This window comes from Oncorhynchus gorbuscha, linkage group LG23 (assembly GCF_021184085.1).
Source record: "Oncorhynchus gorbuscha isolate QuinsamMale2020 ecotype Even-year linkage group LG23, OgorEven_v1.0, whole genome shotgun sequence".
NCBI classification, from domain to species: Eukaryota; Metazoa; Chordata; class Actinopteri; order Salmoniformes; family Salmonidae; genus Oncorhynchus; species Oncorhynchus gorbuscha.
In genome coordinates, this window is record NC_060195.1 from 17,967,481 (window position 1) to 17,986,721 (window position 19,241).

At 44.5% G+C, this 19,241-nt stretch overlaps 1 protein-coding gene across 4 annotated transcripts in view; it reads right to left on the minus strand.

The window, feature by feature from the left end:
* The window catches only part of LOC124011079 (glutamate receptor 1-like), a 212,587-nt gene extending 195,228 nt beyond the window's left edge, over positions 1 to 17,359 (minus strand). For all 4 annotated transcript variants that reach the window (XM_046324069.1, XM_046324066.1, XM_046324067.1 and 1 more), the window contains exons 1-2: positions 17,071 to 17,359; positions 16,668 to 16,802 (exon numbers count right to left, since the gene is read on the minus strand). In XM_046324069.1, the coding sequence (XP_046180025.1) occupies positions 16,668 to 16,802; positions 17,071 to 17,152 (217 nt within the window). In that variant the 5' untranslated portion in view covers positions 17,153 to 17,359. The remainder of the gene's footprint in view (positions 1 to 16,667; positions 16,803 to 17,070) is intronic.
* Between the last annotated feature and the right edge of the window lie 1,882 nt (positions 17,360 to 19,241).

Consider the following 19,241-nt stretch of genomic DNA (forward strand, 5'->3'; position numbering starts at 1 on the left):
TGGATCTTGAGTGATTCCTCTGGTCTGTTATCCCAGTTATCTCCCAGCAACCCAACATTCCATCACATACAGTTCAGTACTATAGTAATAATTCCTGTTCTCAAACCGCCCCCAGCCGTTTCACAATGTTCTTGTAGACCTGAATTGGAGAGGTTTGAGAACCCATCCCCTAGACCAGACTATAGTACTGTAGTAGTAATTCCTGGTGGTCCCCTAGATCAGACTATAGTACTGTAGTAGTAATTCCTGGTGGTCCCCTAGACCAGACTATAGTACTGTAGTAGTAATTCCTGGTGGTCCCCTAGACCAGACTATAGTACTGTAGTAGTAATTCCTGGTGGCCCTCCAGACCAGACTATAGTACTGTAGTAGTAATTCCTGGTGGTCCCCTAGACCAGACTATAGTACTGTAGTAGTAATTCCTGGTGGTCCTCTAGACCAGACTATAGTACTGTAGTAGTAATTCCTGGTGGCCCTCCAGACCAGACTATAGTACTGTAGTAGTAATTCCTGGTGGTCCCCTAGACCAGACTATAGTACTGTAGTAGTAATTCCTGGTGGTCCTCTAGACCAGACTATAGTACTGTAGTAGTAATTCCTGGTGGTCCCCTAGACCAGACTATAGTACTGTAGTAGTAATTCCTGTTGGTCCCCTAGACCAGACTATAGTACTGTAGTAGTAATTCCTGTTGGTCCTCTAGACCAGACTATAGTACTGTAGTAGTAATTCCTGGTGGTCCTCTAGACCAGACTATAGTACTGTAGTAGTAATTCCTGGTGGTCCCCTAGACCAGACTATAGTACTGAAGTAGTAATTCCTGTTGGTCCCCTAGACCAGACTATAGTACTGTAGTAGTAATTCCTGTTGGTCCTCTAGACCAGACTATAGTACTGTAGAGTAATTCCTGTTGGTCCCCTAGACCAGACTATAGTACTGTAGTAGTAATTCCTGGTGGTCCCCTAGACCAGACTATAGTACTGTAGTAGTAATTCCTGTTGGTCCTCTAGACCAGACTATAGTACTGTAGTAATAATTCCTGGTGGTCCCCTAGACCAGACTATAGTACTGTAGTAGTAATTCCTGGTGGTCCCCTAGACCAGACTATAGTACTGTAGTAGTAATTCCTGGTGGCCCTCCAGACCAGACTATAGTACTGTAGTAGTAATTCCTGGTGGCCCTCCAGACCAGACTATAGTACTGTGGTAGTAATTCCTGGTGGTCCCCTAGACCAGACTATAGTACTGTAGTAGTAATTCCTGGTGGCCCTCCAGACCAGACTATAGTACTGTGGTAGTAATTCCTGGTGGCCCTCCAGACCAGACTATAGTACTGTAGTAGTAATTCCTGGTGGCCCTCCAGACCAGACTATAGTACTGTTGTACTAATTAGACCAGCAGATTTGGAGAATAAGCTATTTTCTATCCTCTTACTGATGTGGATGTCTTTGTGTGGCCTCAGTCCACTGATCAGACCTGGCTTAGGGCTCTCACACACACACACACACACACACACACACACACACACACACACACACACACACACACACACACACACACACACACACACACACACACACACACACACACACACACACACACACACACACACACACACACACACACACACACACACACACACACACACACACACACACTTCCATTAAAGGCCCTCAGAAGAGAAATACTGCAGCAGAAGATTATAGTGACAACATGAATCTGCTTCGCTATGGATCCAATTAGGGTTCATAGATGTTGTGATGCTAGAACTGGTTGGTTTGGTCATTCAGAGAAATAACATTACTAGAATAGATCACTGTAGTAATCATATTACTTATACTATTTCTTGTTGTATCTTTTTGTGGTCACTAAGAAGGATACCCGGAAAACATACAGAGGCTTATTTTTTATTTGAAAAAATGTACGAAGGAATTGTTATTTTATTCATATAGTTTATTTGTGAATGTTGGTTTTGTTGTACATAGCTAACAATTCTTATTACAAATAGTTCATCTGAATATAAAATGAAATGTTGTTTGTTTAAATAGGCAGCCCTCCCTATGGATACGATATCTCTTCGCCAGGTAACCAACATTAAAGCAACACCTGACCAACATATTAATTCAGCACAACACTGGAGTTATAACTTAATGCCTGCAGGAGATTTGACACGAAATCAGGTATTTATGCCTCCGCTCCGTCCCTATTCTAAAGCCAGTCAGTAGCAGATGATGGTGATGTCAATGCTCACCAAGGGGAAGACTGACTAATACTCTCAGATTGGCTCAAGGTATCCATTCCACTGCAGTTATATTTAAACATGGAAACATGTAGAGACAGTCAAGCTAGATCTTCCTATGAACACGTAGGTTACACACACAAACACATACGTAAGCATGGAAACATACACCCACAAATAACACACAGATGAACAAACGTACACATACAGGGAGTGCACACACACACAAACACACACAGGGCGTGCACACACACACACACACACACACACACACACACACACACACACACACACACACACACACACACACACACACACACACACACACACACACACACACACACACACACACACACACACACACACACACACACACACACACACTGTCAATGACTCAACAGGAGAAAGACATTATCGTTCCCTCAACGTCAACCATTTTCCTTCTACACCATCTACCCTGTTCTGTCTGTTCTCTCACCTTTACCAGTCCGCCCAACCCCCAACCGTTGCATCCCCTACTGCCCTACTCTGTTTAAACTGAACAGTTGTTGGGGAGGGGGAAGCGTGAGGTTAGGGGGAGGCAGGCGGAGGGCTGGAGGAAGTGGGTGGTCATATACTCTGCGCCCCAAATGTCACCCACCCTCTTCCCTATATCGGCCCTATGAGTGCTGGTCAAAAGTAGTGCACAAGTAGTGCACAAAATAGGGCATAGGGTGTCATTTGGAGTGCAAGGCATGCAGGCCTCAGCCGTGCTGATGAGTAACTCCCTCATCCGGAGGAGCTCCATTCAGCCACAGACACAAGGATCCATTCAGCCTCCAACTCCCTCTAACCGTCATAGCACACATCTTCCCAGGCTTATTCACACACATACATACAGTGGGGAGAACAAGTATTTGATACACTGCCGATTTTGCAGGTTTTCCTACTTACAAAGCATGTAGTGGTCTGTAATTTTTATCATAGGTACACTTCAGAGACGGAATCTAAAAAAAAATCCAGAAAATCATATTGTATGATTTTTAAGTAATTAATCTGCATTTTATTGCATGACATAAGTATTTGATAACCTACCAACCAGTAAGAATTCCGGCTCTCACAGACCTGTTAGTTTTTCTTTAAGGATCCCTCCTGTTCTCCACTCATGACCTGTATTAACTGCACCTGTTTGAACTCGTTACCTGTATAAAAGACACCTGTCCACACACTCAATCAAACAGACTCCAACCTCTCCACAATGGCCAAGACCAGGGATCTGTGTAAGGACATCAGGGTTAAAATTGTAGACCTGCACAAGGCTGGGATGGGCTACAGGACAATAGGCAAGCAGCTTGGTGAGAAGGCAACAACTGTTGGCACAATTGTTATAAAATGGAAGAAGTTCAAGATGATGGTCAATCACCCTCGGTCTGGGGCTCCATGCAAGTTCTCACCTCGTGGGGCATCAATGATCATGAGGAAGGTGAGGAATCAGCCCAGAACTACACGGCAGGACCTGGTCAATGACCTGAAGAGAGCTGGGACCACAGTCGCAAAGAAAACCATTAGTATCATACTACGCTGTCATGGATTAAAATCCTGCAGCGCACGCAAGGTTCCCTTGCTCAAGCCAGCGCATGTCCAGGCCAGTCTGAAGTTTGCCAATGACCATCTGAATGATCCAGTGGAGGAATGGGAGAAGGTCTTGTGGTCTGATGAGACAATAATAGAGCTTTTTGGTCTAAACTCCACTCGCTGTGTTTGGAGGAAGAAGAAGGATGAGTACAACCCCAAGAACACCATCCCAACCATGAAGCATGGAGGTGGAAACATTCTTTGGGGATGCTTTTCTGCAAAGGGGACAGGACGACTGCATCGTATTGAGGGGAGGATGGATGGGGCCATGTATCCCGAGATCTTGGCCAACAACCTCCTTCCCTCAGTAAGAGCATTGAAGATGGGTCGTGGCTGGGTCTTCCAGCATGACAACGACCCAAAACACACAGCCAGGGCAACTAAGGAGTGGCTCCGTAAGAAGCATCTCAAGGTCCTGGAGTGGCCCAGCCAGTCTCCAGACCTGAACCCAATAGAAAATATTTGGAGGGAGATGAAAGTCTGTATTGCCGAGCGACAGCCCCGAAACCTCAAGGACCTGGAGAAGGTCTGTATAGAGGAGTGGGCCAAAATCCCTGCTGCAGTGTGTGCAAACCTGGTCAAGAACTACAGGAAATGTATGATCTCTGTAATTGCAAACAAAGCTTTCTGTACCAAATATTAAGGTCTGCTTTTCTGATGTATCAAATACTTATGTCATGCAATAAAATGCAAATTAATTTCTTAAAAATCATACAATGTGATTTTCTGGATTTTTGTTTTAGATTCCGTCTCTCACAGTTGAAGTGTACCTATGATAGAAATGACAGACCTCTTCATGCTTTGTAAGTAGGAAAACCTGCAAAATCTGCAGTGTATCAAATACTTGTTCTCCCCACTGTACATACATACAGATGCACAAATGCACGCACAGACACAAGCACTCAAGCACACGCACACACAGACAGTCAGATCCACAAATGCACACATGCGCACACACACACCCGGACACACACACACACACACACAAACACACACACACACACACACGGATGAACTTTCATTCATACACACACTAAGCAGATCATCATGAAATCCAGATTCCAAAATGTAATGTAATGTTAACCTTTTCCACATCCTCTTGAAGCACATTCTGAAACAATGAGAGAAATGGTGTCCCTGTCTCTTCTGTCGTACATACATCACGTCTTCTGTCTGTTTGTGCCTGTTATTTACATGTTAGTCATTTAGCAGACACTCAACTTACAGGAGCAATTAGGGTTAAGTGCTCAAGGGTGCGTCAACAGATGTTTCACCAGCTCAGCTTGGGGATTGGAACCACCGACCTTTCCGTTACTGGCGCAACGCTCTAACCGATAGGCTACCTGATGCGTGTCACATGGAAGCCTGGCTGTCTCAGCTGACAGGATCTGTCCCTTCGTGTTAGGGACGGAGAGGAGCAGGATGACTGTTCACTCACCACAATCTGGCAATGTGTTGTCATCACAGTGGCTGCCAATACCCAGCTCAGCTCAAGGGTTGTTCAGCACAAGAAATGGTTTAGAAAGAGTGGCCTTGTCTCAGACCTGCAGTAGTGTTTTTTTAGGGCGTAGATCAGATAGATAGTGGCTTCTATCAATGGAATTGTCTTTCTTTATTACCCCTAGCCCCATCATCCCTCCCCTAATTGGAGTAAATAAATAGACAACAACACCTAGGCGTCTACTTCCAGCTTATACTGTACATTGCCATATACTGCATTTTTGAACTGTGCTGTGATGTTTCACAAAAGTCCTGAACCTTTTATGTTTGTCAATGAAGTATTATTCCAATATTGATCGATTGACTATACCTTTTCAAGTCACGCAGCAGTGCTATCTGCAGAGTTAGTTCCAGGTAAATGTTGTAATTCTGCCGCCATTCCTGAACCTGCAACCAAAAACAAGCTACATATGGGCAAACCAAAACAAGTGATCTAATGATTTTGTCTCTTTGCAGCAAAATCTACAGATCTGGGATGGTTGTACAGTGCCTTTTAAAAGTATTCAGACCCCTTGACTTTTTCCACATTTTGTTACGTTACAGCCTTATTCTAAAATTCCTCCTCAATCTACACTCAACTGTCAGGATTTGGCCAGGGTTGTTCCGGTTTTTGGTCACTAGATGCCCCCATTGTGCCTTTTGACCTTTTGTTTTCCCTTGATCCCCATTATTATTTGCACCTGTGCCTCGTTTCCCCTGATTGTATTTAAACCCTTTGTTTTCCTCAGTTCTTTGCTCTGTGTTTGTATGTTAGCACCCAGCCCTAGTACTCTGTGAACTCTTGTAGATCCCGGTGGACTCTCTTGTGGAATTCTGTTTTTTTTTGTTCTTGTTTGTTTGTTTTTGAGTATCTTTTGAGGCTTTTTGTGCTTTACCTTCCACCTTGTAGATTTACCTTTTTGTCTTGGAGGATTACCTTTATTCTTGTGGAATTCCTTTTGAGGTTGTGGAGTTACATGTTTTCCTGAAGAACTTCACTTTTTACTTCATTAAATACACCATCTCAAGTACTGCTGTGTCTGCCTCATCTTCTGGGTTCTGCTGACTATTCGTGACTCAGTTGGTTAAGTGACTGTTTCTCACTCCGGAGACCCGGGTTCGCAACCGGGTCCTGACACTCAACACCCTGAAATATCACATTTACATAAGTATTCAGACCTTTTACTCAGTACTTTGTTGAAGCATCTTTGGCAGCATCAAGACTTCTTGGGTATGACGCTACAAGCTTGTATTTGTATTTGGGGAGTTTCTCCCATTCTCCCAGATCCTCTCAAGCTCTTTCAGGTTGGATGGGAAGAGTTGCTGCACAGCTATATTCAGGTCTCTCCAGAGATGTTTGATCGGGTTCAAGTCTGGCTGAGTCACTCAAGGACATTCGGAGACTTGTCCCGAAGCCACTCCTGTGTTCTCTGTGTACTTCGGGTCATTGTCCTGTTGGAAGGCAAGGTGAACCTTCGCCCCGAGTCTGAGGTCCTGAGCGCTCTGGAGCAGGTTTTCATAGTGGTGGAGTGCTGCAGAGATGGTTGTCCTTTTGGAAGGTTCTCCCATCTCCACAGAGGAACTCTAGAGTTCTGTCAGTGACCATCAGGTTCTTGGTCACCTCCCTGACCAAGGCCCTTCTCCCCCAAGCCCGGGCCGAGTCTGGTGATTTCAAACTTCTTCCATTTAAGAATGATGGAGGCCACTGTGTTCTTGGGGACCTTCAATGCTGCAGAATCTTTTTGGTACCCTTCCACAGATCTGTGCCTCGACACAATCCTGTCTCTGAGCTTTACGGAAAATTCCTTTGACCTCATGGCTTGGTTTTTGCTCTGACATACACTGTCAACTGTGGGACCTTATATAGACAGGTGTGTGCCTTTCCAAATCATGTCCAATTAATTTAATTCATGACAGGTGGACTCCAATCAAGGACTCCAATCAAGAAACATCTCAATGATGATAAATGGAAGAAGGATGCACCTGAGCAAAGGTTCTGAATACTTACGTGAATAAGATATTTCTGTTTTTTTGCATAAAATTCTAAAAACCTGTTTTCGCTTTGTCATTATGGGGTATTGTGTGTAGATTGCTGAAGAATTTTTATTTTATTTAATACTTTTTAGAATAAGGCTGTAACATAAGAAGCTGAAAAAGTCAAGGGGTCTGAATACTTTTCGAAGGCACTGTATATAACATTCTATTGGTTGCAAGAATTGTATATAATAATTGAAACTGAAAAACTAAGTTTTGAATCCGACATCATTTTGTGTATCTGTTCATAAACCATGTGCCATGGAATCGGTACATCGAAAATCTCTTCCACCTGTATGGCACAGCTGTCAATGTTTGGTCCTTAATAAATTAAACTGGTACACTTTTTTATTCATCACAATTTTTTAACCAATTTTGGTCTTTAATGCGGGGCCGACAGACAAGTTCCCTACCTTCTCCCCTTTCCACTTGCCTCCACCATTTTTGCTGTAATGCTGAAATGAGTTGGCTATATTTTGAATAGAGCAGATATTTCCATATTGTAACGTGTGCGTTGGGAGTCGGGAAGCAAGTTCAGGGAGTGAATCATTTAATAAATGAAAACATAAAGCAAACCAAGAAACACGAACAATGCACAGACATGAAACTGAAACAGAAACAATAACGCCTGGGGAAGGAATCAAAGGAATTGACATATATAGGGCAGGTAATCAAGGAAGTGATGGAGTCCAGGTGAGTCGAATGACTCACAGGTGCGCGTAACGATGGTGACAGGTGTGCGTAATAATCAGCAGCCTGGTGACCTAGAGGCCGGAGAGGGAGCACACGTGACAAATATATTTCCTTTAGCTGCATTTGTTACATAACCACTATTTATGATATCATTTACAAAGATTATACCATTTTTTTTACATTTTATATTTTTACATTAATATATTTGAGTTGAACCATAATATTTGCTGTAATATTTGTTCTGTCTTTTCTGGTGGATTAAACTGAAATAGTAACCAACTTTCTATGGCTTGTTTTAAAAATAGCAATATTTTGGAGATGATTTCATTTTTCAAATAACCAAAATGAGAGGCTGTAATCTGAATAAAGAGAAAAAGTTATTCTTGAGAACCCGTTTGGATTTAAACATAGTTTTTGTATGACTGAAGCCTTTAGTGAGAGGTCTAATGCTTTAATATTGAATCATTTCTGCCCTCTGAATTCATATTCATTATAAGACTAGGGCCATTTCATTTTAACTGGCTTGCCATTCCAAATCAAATTGAATATATTTTGCTCATATAAATTTTTTTAAACAAGCCGTTAGTTGTAGGCAGGGCCTTAAGAAAATAGGATATGACTAAAGGGTTAAATCAGAGTGATTTTTACACAAATAGACAGGTATTTAATTTTCCATGGTAGCAAGATCTTATCTATTTTTGCTAACTTAAATGTATTGTAGTGAGATAAACTGCATGCTTTCCTGATGAGTCGTAGTGGGAGGATCACACAACATGTCATCGTGTGACTCTAAGTTTACTTTGATATTATGGTTATGATATGAATGTTTGCACATAAAAGCGTTTCCACCAACATTTCTTGCATAATTCATTTTAACGACACAAAAAGATCCCACCTTGTCTAGCGTATTTTGCTTTGTCGACATTTGGAAAGTTTCCATCAGGCCTGTCTTGACATTTTTTATCCAACGTGGAACTTTACTTGCATAAAACGGTTGAATGGAAACCTGGTTTGTGACACAGATCTGATGAGTCGAAATGACATACAAAAAAACCTTGGGGCATAAATGACAGGGAGCATCAATATTTCACATTTCTGGCTCTAGTTTGAATAGGAATTCCTCAAGAAAGTTCATTTAGTGTTAGCCTAGGGAAAATATACTCCCCCTAATCTCCAGCCGCGTCAGCTGAGATGTAGGCTACATTAAAGAGTTTAACTATTCTTGTGAGGACCAGAAGTGGGATGGGAGATCAGGTGCTGCTGGAAGTGGTGTTGGAGGGCCAGTAGGAGGCACCGTTTCCTCTGCATTAGATATCATGTGTTACAGTCCTATTGCATTAGATATCATGTGTTACAGTCCTATTGCATTAGATATCATGAGTTACAGTCCTACTTCCGGCGCCGACAGAGATGGCCGCCTCGCTTCACGTTCCTAGGAAACTATGCAGTTTTTTGTTTTTTTACGTGTTATTTCGTACATTAGTACCCCAGGTCATCTTAGGTTTCATTACATACAGTCGAGAAGAACTACTAAATATAAGATCAGCGTCAACTCACCATCAGTACGACCAAGAATATGTTTTCCGTGACGCGGATCCTGTGTTCTGCCTTACAAACAGGACAACAGAATGGATCGCATGCAGCGACCCAAGAAAACGACTCCGAAAAAGAGGGAAACGAGGCGGTCTTCTGGTCAGACTCCGAAAAAGGGCACATCGCGCACCACTCCCCAGCATCCTTCTTGCCAATGTCCAGTCTCTTGACAACAAGGTTGACGAAATCCGAGCAAGGGTGGCATTCCAGAGGGACATCAGAGACTGCAACGTTCTCTGCTTCACGGAAACATGGCTCACTGGAGAGACGCTATCCGATGCGGTGCAGCCAACGGGTTTCTCCACGCACGCGCCGACAGAAACAAACATCTTTCTGGTAAGAAGAGTGACGGGGGCGTATACCTCATGACTAACGAGACATGGTGTGATGAAGGAAACATACAGGAACTCAATTCCTTCTGTTCACCTGATTTAGAATTCCTCACAATCAAATGTAGACCGCATTATCTTCCAAGAGAATTCTCTTCGATTATAATCACAGCCATATATATCCTCCCCCAAGCAGACACATCGATGGCTCTGAACAAACTTTATTTAACTCTTTGCAAACTGGAAACCATTTATCCGGAGGCTGCATTCATTGTAGCTGGGGATTTTAACAAAGCTAATCTGAAAACAAGACTCCCTAAATTTTATCAGCATATCGATTGCGCAACCAGGGGTGGTAAAACCTTGGATCATTGTTACTCTAACTTCCGCGACGCATATAAGGCCTTGCCCCGCCCCCCTATCGGAAAAGCTGACCACGACTCCATTTTGCTGATCCCTGCCTACAGGCAGAAACTAAAACAAGAGGCTCCCACGCTGAGGTCTGTCCAACGCTGGTCAGACCAAGCTGACTCCACACTCCAAGACTGCTTCCATCACGTGGACTGGGACATGTTTCGTATTGCGTCAGATAAAAATATTGACGAATACGCTGATTCGGTGTGCGAGTTTATTAGAACGTGCGTTGAAGATGTCGTTCCCATAGCAACGACAAAAACATTCCCTAACCAGAAACCGTGGATTGATGGCAGCATTTGCGTGTAACTTAAAGAGCGAACCACTGCTTTTAATCAGGGCAAGGTGACCGGAAACATGACAGAATATAAACAATGCAGATATTCCCTCCGCAAGGCTATTAAACAAGCTAAGCGTCAGTACAGAGACAAAGTGGAATCTCAATTCAATGGCTCAGACACAAGAGGCATGTGGCAGGGTCTACAGTCAATCACGGAGTACAAGAAGAAACCCAGCCCAGTCACGGACCAGGAAGTCTTGCTGCCAGGCAGACTAAATAACTTTTTTGCCCGCTTTGAGGACAATACAGTGCCACTGACACAGCCTGCAACGAAAACATGCGGTCTCTCCTTCACTGCAGCCGAGGTGAGTAAGACATTTAAACGTGTTAACCCTCGCAAGGCTGCAGGCCCAGACGGCATCCCCAGCCACGCCCTCAGAGCATGCGCAGACCAGCTGGCCGGTGTGTTTACGGACATATTCAATCAATCCCTATACCAGTCTGCTGTTCCCACATGCTTCAAGAGGGCCACCATTGTTCCTGTTCCCAAGAAAGCTAAGGTAACTGAGCTAAACGACTACCCCCCCGTAGCACTCACTTCCGTCATCATGAAGTGCTTTGAGAGACTAGTCAAGGACCATCTCACCTCCACCCTCCCTTACACCCTAGACCCACTCCAATTTGCTTACCGCCCAAATAGGTCCACAGACGATGCAATCTCAACCACACTGCACACTGCCCTAACCCATCTGGACAAGAGGAATACCTATGTGAGAATGCTGTTCATCGACTACAGCTCGGCATTCAACACCATAGTACCCTCCAAGCTCGTCATCAAGCTCGAGACCCTGGGTCTTGACCCGTGCCCTGTGCAACTGGGTACTGGACTTCCTGACGGGCCGCCCCCAGGTGGTGAGGGTAGGCAACAACATCTCCTCCCCGCTGATCCTCAATACGGGGGCCCCACAAGGGTGCGTTCTGAGCCCTCTCCTGTACTCCCTGTTCACCCACGACTGCGTGGCCACACACGCCTCCAACTCAATCATCAAGTTTGCGGACGACACAACAGTGGTAGGCTTGATTACCAACAACGACGAGACGGCCTACAGAGAGGAGGTGAGGGCCCTCGGAGTGTGGTGTCAGGAAAATAACCTCACACTCAACGTCAACAAAACTAAGGAGATGATTGTGGACTTCAGGAAACAGCAGAGGGAACACCCCCCTATCCACATCGATGGAACAGTTGTGGAGAGGGTAGCAAGTTTCAAGTTCCTCGGCATTCACATCACAGACAAACTGAATTGGTCCACTCACACAGAAAGCATCGTGAAGAAGGCGCAGCAGCGCCTCTTCAACCTCAGGAGGCTGAAGAAATTTGGCTTGTCACCAAAAGCACTCACAAACTTCTACAGATGCACAATCGAGAGCATCCTGGCGGGCTGTATCACCGCCTGGTACGGCAACTGCTCCGCCCTCAACCGTAAGTCTCTCCAGAGGGTAGTGAGGTCTGCACAATGCATCACCGGGGGCAAACTACCTGCCCTCCAGGACACCTACACCACCCGATGTTACAGGAAGGCCATAAAGATCATCAAGGACATCAACCACCCGAGCCACTGCCTGTTCACCCCGCTATCATCCAGAAGGCGAGGTCAGTACAGGTGCATCAAAGCTGGGACCGAGAGACTGAAAAACAGCTTCTATATCAAGGCCATCAGACTGTTAAACAGCCACCACTAACATTGAGTGGCTGCTGCCAACACACTGACATTGACACTGACCCAACTCCAGCCACTTTAATAATGGGAATTGATGGGAAATTATGTAAATATATCACTAGCCACTTTAAACATTGCTACCTTATATAATGTTACTTACCCTACATTATTCATCTCATATGCATACGTATATACTGTACTCTATATCATCGACTGCATCCTTATGTAATACATGTATCACTAGCCACTTTAACTATGCCACTTTGTTTACTTTGTCTACATACTCATCTCATATGTATATACTGTACTCAATACCATCTACTGTATGCTGCTCTGTACCATCACTCATTCATATATCCTTATGTACATATTCCTTATCCCCTTACACGGTGTATAAGACAGTAGTTTTGGAATTGTTAGTTAGGTTACTTGTTGGTTATCACTGCATTGTCGGAACTAGAAGCACAAGCATTTCGCTACACTCGCATTAACATCTGCTAACCATGTGTATGTGACAAATAAAATTTGATTTGATTTGATTTGATTTGATTTATTGCATTAAATATCATGTGTTACAGTCCTATTGCATTAGATATCATGTGTTACAGTCATATTGCATTAGATATCATGAGTTACAGTCCTATTGCATTAGATATCATGAGTTACAGTCCTATTGCATTAGATATCATGTGTTACAGTCCTATTGCATTAGATATCATGAGTTACAGTCCTATTGCATTAGATATCATGAGTTACAGTCCTATTGCATTAGATATCATGAGTTACAGTCCTATTGCATTAGATATCATGTGTTACAGTCCTATTGCATTAGATATCATGAGTTACAGTCCTATTGCATTAGATATCATGAGTTACAGTCCTATTGCATTAGATATCATGAGTTACAGTCCTATTGCATTAGATATCATCTGACTTTAAATACATCCACGGTTTCCATTTTTTCTGATTTCCTTTTCATTCAGTTTTTTTCAAAACGGAACTGCGTCTCTTCAGAGCCGAGGCAGAGATCAGAGGAAAAGCATGGCTAGTATGTGAAACAGAATAAAAAGTGCCTTTAAATTCAAGTCTTGTCTCAGAGTAGGAAAAAAAACACAGAGACAACACGGTTATCAATGTCTGAAGACTCTGCCAGTGAAATTGTGTATGTTTCATCTGGAGCCAGCACACAGCTACATAGGCCTGAGGCACAGTGTGGAAAGAGAGAGTTGTCAGGGAGGAGAATCTATTGTGTATGTTTCATCTGGAGCCAGCACACAGCTGCATAGGACTGAGGAGACCAGTGTGGAAAGAGAGAGTTGTCAGGGAGGAGAATCTATTGTGTATGTTTCATCTGGAGCCAGCACACAGCTGCATAGGCCTGAGGAGACCAGTGTGGAAAGAGAGAGTTGTCAGGGAGGAGAATCTATTGTGTATGTTTCATCTGGAGCCAGCACACGGCTGCATAGGCCTGAGGAGACCAGTGTGGAAAGAGAGAGTTGTCAGGGAGGAGAATCTATTGTGTATGTTTCATCTGGAGCCAGCACACAGCTGCATAGGCCTGAGGAGACCAGTGTGGAAAGAGAGAGTTGTCAGGGAGGAGAATCTATTGTGTATGTTTCATCTGGAGCCAGCACACGGCTGCATAGGCCTGATGCACAGTGTCCAACATGGAGCACCTGGGACATGGCCTACCTTTAGATGTACCAACTTAAATAAAGAAAACCTCAAGGGCACCTTGGTGTTTAAAATTCCAAAAGTGAAGGTTGGAAAACACAAAAATACACATACATAACTCCAGAAATGAAGTTATTTCTCATTTTATAGTGTTTTTTTTCTTGATTTTCAGCAGACGGGGAATGATTGGGCTACCATATCACTTTGGTCTTTAAAACATGTTACAAAGCTGCTTCAGTGTCTGTATCTGTTAAGGGAAGGTAATTGTGACAGTGCTGCTAAAACGATTAAACATGATTTGATTTGGGCATCATCAGAGCAGACAGGCTGTGCAATGACGATTCGGTGGTTGATGTACTTACAGCAGAGTAACTTAGCTGCTTGGACCGGTGACCACCATTGATCCACAGTGCTTTACAATAAACTATAAATCCTCTTTCCTACGTGCCCGAGTGTCACCTTACACGCTCACCCCCATGTAAGTGAGCTCATCCATTAAGATAATGATGTCTAAAGGTGAACAAATTGAATGTCTACTATGTAATATTTCTCCTACAGTGTTACAGTAATTAGAACCCTATTTTAGAAGTGTTCCTGGAACGCACAGAGCCTACCTTATGAAGTTGAGTGAGTCACGGCGCTTGGAGCCATCTGAGTGGTATGGTGTTGTAGGCTAGGCTACTGTAATGAGAAAGCTAACCTGAGTAGCTGGTGCCAGCTGAAGCTAATCGAATAGAAATCCATCTGTAATCAGGAACAGGGCTTTGTGGGAACAGGTTTATCCTGAATGTCTGTGCGAAAGGGAAGTTGCTCGATCAGCGCTGTCACAGATCATATTTCAATGTTGGCTTGTGTAGTAGGCGAAATGGGGGAAGGGTGTCAAAACAAAATCAATATTTTAAATATAAAGTATATAACCACTTTGTTCCATCTGGTTATATTGTCTGTAGCCTACATGATACTACTGATATGGGTAGATTTGTCAGAACAAATGTGTTCATTGCACTGAGGTCTCTCTCTTGCTCACACACGCGCACACACGGTGCCTCTTAAGAGTCACACAAATGCACACACATTGCCTCTTATAAGATAGTCACACACGCCCACACACACAGCTTCTTAGAAGAGTGTCACACACACAGCCTCTTACAAGATAGAGTCACAAACGCACACACACAGCCTCTTACGAGAATCACACACGCGCGCACACCCAGCCTCTTACGAGAATCACACACGCGCGCACACCCAGCCTCTTACGAGAATCACACACGCGCGCACACCCAGCCTCTTACGAGAATCACACACACGCGCACACCCAGCCTCTTACGAGAATCACACACGCGCGCACACCCAGCCTCTTACGAGAATCACACACGCGCACACCCAGCCTCTTACGAGAATCACACACGCGCGCACACCCAGCCTCTTACGAGAATCACACACGCGCGCACACCCAGCCTCTTACGAGAATCACACACGCGCGCACACCCAGCCTCTTACGAGAATCACACACGCGCGCACACCCAGCCTCTTACGAGAATCACACACGCGCGCACACCCAGCCTCTTACGAGAATCACACACGCGCGCACACCCAGCCTCTTACGAGAATCACACACGCGCGCACACCCAGCCTCTTACGAGAATCACACACGCGCGCACACCCAGCCTCTTACGAGAATCACACACGCGCGCACACCCAGCCTCTTATGAGAATCACACACGCGCGCACACCCAGCCTCTTACTAGAATCACACACGCGCGCACACCCAGCCTCTTACGAGAATCACACACGCGCGCACACCCAGCCTCTTACGAGAATCACACACGCGCGCACACCCAGCCTCTTATGAGAATCACACACGCGCGCACACCCAGCCTCTTACTAGAATCACACACGCGCGCACACCCAGCCTCTTACGAGAATCACACACGCGCGCACACCCAGCCTCTTACGAGAATCACACACGCGCGCACACCCAGCCTCTTACGAGAATCACACACGCGCGCACACCCAGCCTCTTACAAGAATCACACACGCGCGCACACCCAGCCTCTTATGAGAATCACACACGCGCGCACACCCAGCCTCTTACGAGAATCACACACGCGCGCACACCCAGCCTCTTACGAGAATCACACACGCGCGCACACCCAGCCTCTTATGAGAATCACACACGCGCGCACACCCAGCCTCTTACGAGAATCACACACGCGCGCACACCCAGCCTCTTATGAGAATCACACACGCGCGCACACCCAGCCTCTTACGAGAATCACACACGCGCGCACACCCAGCCTCTTATGAGAATCACACACGCGCGCACACCCAGCCTCTTATGAAAGAGAGCGATGCAGATGGATGCAAAAAATCACACATTCTCGGACCATCTTTACAGTGACAGAATAACCAGATGTAATTGTATATATCATAACTACATCTATCAATGTCAGACACCTCTGAGTAGCACAGACTAATCATTTCGTTGAGCGGGAGGACAACAGATTGATCGTATGAATAAATAACCCATGAGGTAAACTAAGAAATAACTGGGAGGGATGGGTTGAATGGGGAGAACAGAGACCCTGGGAAAAAAGACTTACAGGCATATGTCATGGAGAAGCTGTTGCCCATCTTGACCATATCCACCTGCGGCACCAGTTTGGGGATATCCTGGTGGTGCGAGAGCGCGAACCGAAACACGTCATATTCGTGAGATTCGGTTGGGAATAGTCCCCCTGTGAAAGATACATATTCGACGGTTATTTATAAAACGTCGATCGGCAAATAAAACGCAAACACAGACAGATAAATATTTCCGGACTATTTTATCAGCAAAATATGTTGAATACAACTTTATAGCCTCAGAAAAGGCATATTCACGAACTTGCCATTGTCCATACAAATAGGCATATGACAAGAAATCAAATGTGTACACTAAACAAATACATACAAAAATACAATAATTCTGCCAGGCTTCATTTTACGCGTGGGTTTTGCACCTACCTATATTGATGTTACTTGGAAAACTTGAACCCAAGCACATCCCCAGAAAACTGGTGTACAGGAGGGTGAAGCTTCGCTGCATATTTCCTTTTGCATTGGCGAAGAAAAAAGAGGCAAAATCCAAGCATAGGTCTTTCCTTGGTGAGTTAGTTACCTCCTCTTCCCCACTCCTTTCCTACCAGTTACAGATGCTCTTACAACAACATAGATCCAATGTCGAGAGGGAACGTGCAACTGCAGCCACTATCTTCTCTCTCCTCCCGCTCTTTCTCTCGCGCGCTGCTGACGCCCGCGTGTCTTCGGCTACAATGACATGGAACCGTGACTTCAGCTCGAGCCCCTACCTACGGAATGCACCCACCATCCTCTCAGGAGAGGCGCACGAGGAGGATCTCGTGGCCGCTCTGTTTTTATTTTGTTTTATACACTTGGGATTAGATTCAAACAGTCATAACTGCTATGGTTCCTTGGTTCATCTGGTGTTTCATTAGTGTATAACGTTTTCTTACATCTGAATTTGGCATCATTCTACATTCTAATATACTCAAATGCATCTATGGGGGGAATGTTACGCAGTGGTCTAAGACACTGTATCTCAGTGCTAGAGGCGTCACTACAGACCCTGGTTCGATTCCAGGCGCACAATTGGCCCAACATTGTCCGGGTTATGGTTTGTAATTAACAATGTGTTGTTAATTGACTTGCTTAGTTAAATAAAGGTTCAATAAAAAATAAATACAAATAACCTTTGCGTAATTGCACTGTTTATGCATTGGCACATACATCTAAAAGCCCATTTATGCTTGAACCGAAAATGTGGTTGTAGGTGCCAAATGGATGGTGTGACGTACTTGTGGATCCTCTGTAGGCATGCAGAGGCCAAATTGAGCTCTGTTCTGCGTCGCTGTGCACCTCTCAAATGTTGTAACATTGTGGAGGATTCCATACAGCTCTGCATTGACATGATTGGTTGAATGATGGATGGCGGGAGGTCCTGTATAAACACAAGCTCACTTCCTTCTAAGCGAATCATGTTCTGTACTATGTATGATGTCATGTTTCATGTGGAGACCAGGAAGAGTAGCTGATGCTTTTTCAGCGGCTAATGAGGATCCTAATAAATACCAAACTTCCTTCACAACAGCTCTGCGTTGCTCCATGAAGCACAAAAAAAGGTTTGCTCTCTCTTCTGTGGAGGCCGCATCCCAGTTAATGCTGTATGGACAACACAGATGTCGGATTGATCGTGCAGTGCCTTTAACATACCAATAGCAAAATGGTACGCAGCATAATCTGGATATGTATGAAACAACTTCAACATTCACCATTTCTGTCAAGCCGTCTATACATACAATTTGATGCATAAATTCAACGTATGCACCACACAGATCACACTGCAACTGCCTCTGCAACACAATGCTGCAAGACAAATGCAGTGTTCCATTGGAAAGGAATAGACTTCTGGTGTAACAAACCCCAACGACGCTATCGGTGTGATCCAGGCGATATATGCCTCGTTTTCTATCCTGCTGGTTTGTATACAAATGGCCTACCTTTCGTTTTATTGCATGGCTTGTGGGTGAGCTCTTCTAATGGCCAAAACATTCATGATTGTAACCACTTTAAGGTTCAGCATGGATAATTACTATGGGGGAACACTAGCATACACACAAGTATGACTGTTTGGTACCTGATAAGGGGTTTGTAATCTGTAAGGTTACCGATGCAGCTTTTACAGTCAAGTCCTTCCAATTACTTCCTATTGGACACTGGTTGCATCCCAAATGGCACTCTATTCCCTGCATTGTGCACTACTTTTCACCAGGGGCCATGGTCAACTGTAGTGCACTATGTAGGGAATAGGGTGTCATTTCAGACGCATCCTATATGTATGTACACTCTCCTATGCCTCCGGATCAGTGCTTCATCTCTATGGAACAACTGCAAGGTTAAACAGCAGCCCTGGTTTCCATGTAGGGATTGATTGCACTCGACATTATGGATGTGATGCCCCTGTGCTTGTTTATCAAATGAAGCACTAAATCCTTCCTTTGACACAATTAGGATTAGGGATAAGCTCGTTTATCAGACCCAGCCAAAGCACTTTCTCCTCGGCTAATGGTAAAATTGCTTTCTCCCAGTTATTGTCTCCAGAAACCCAAGTAGGGTAT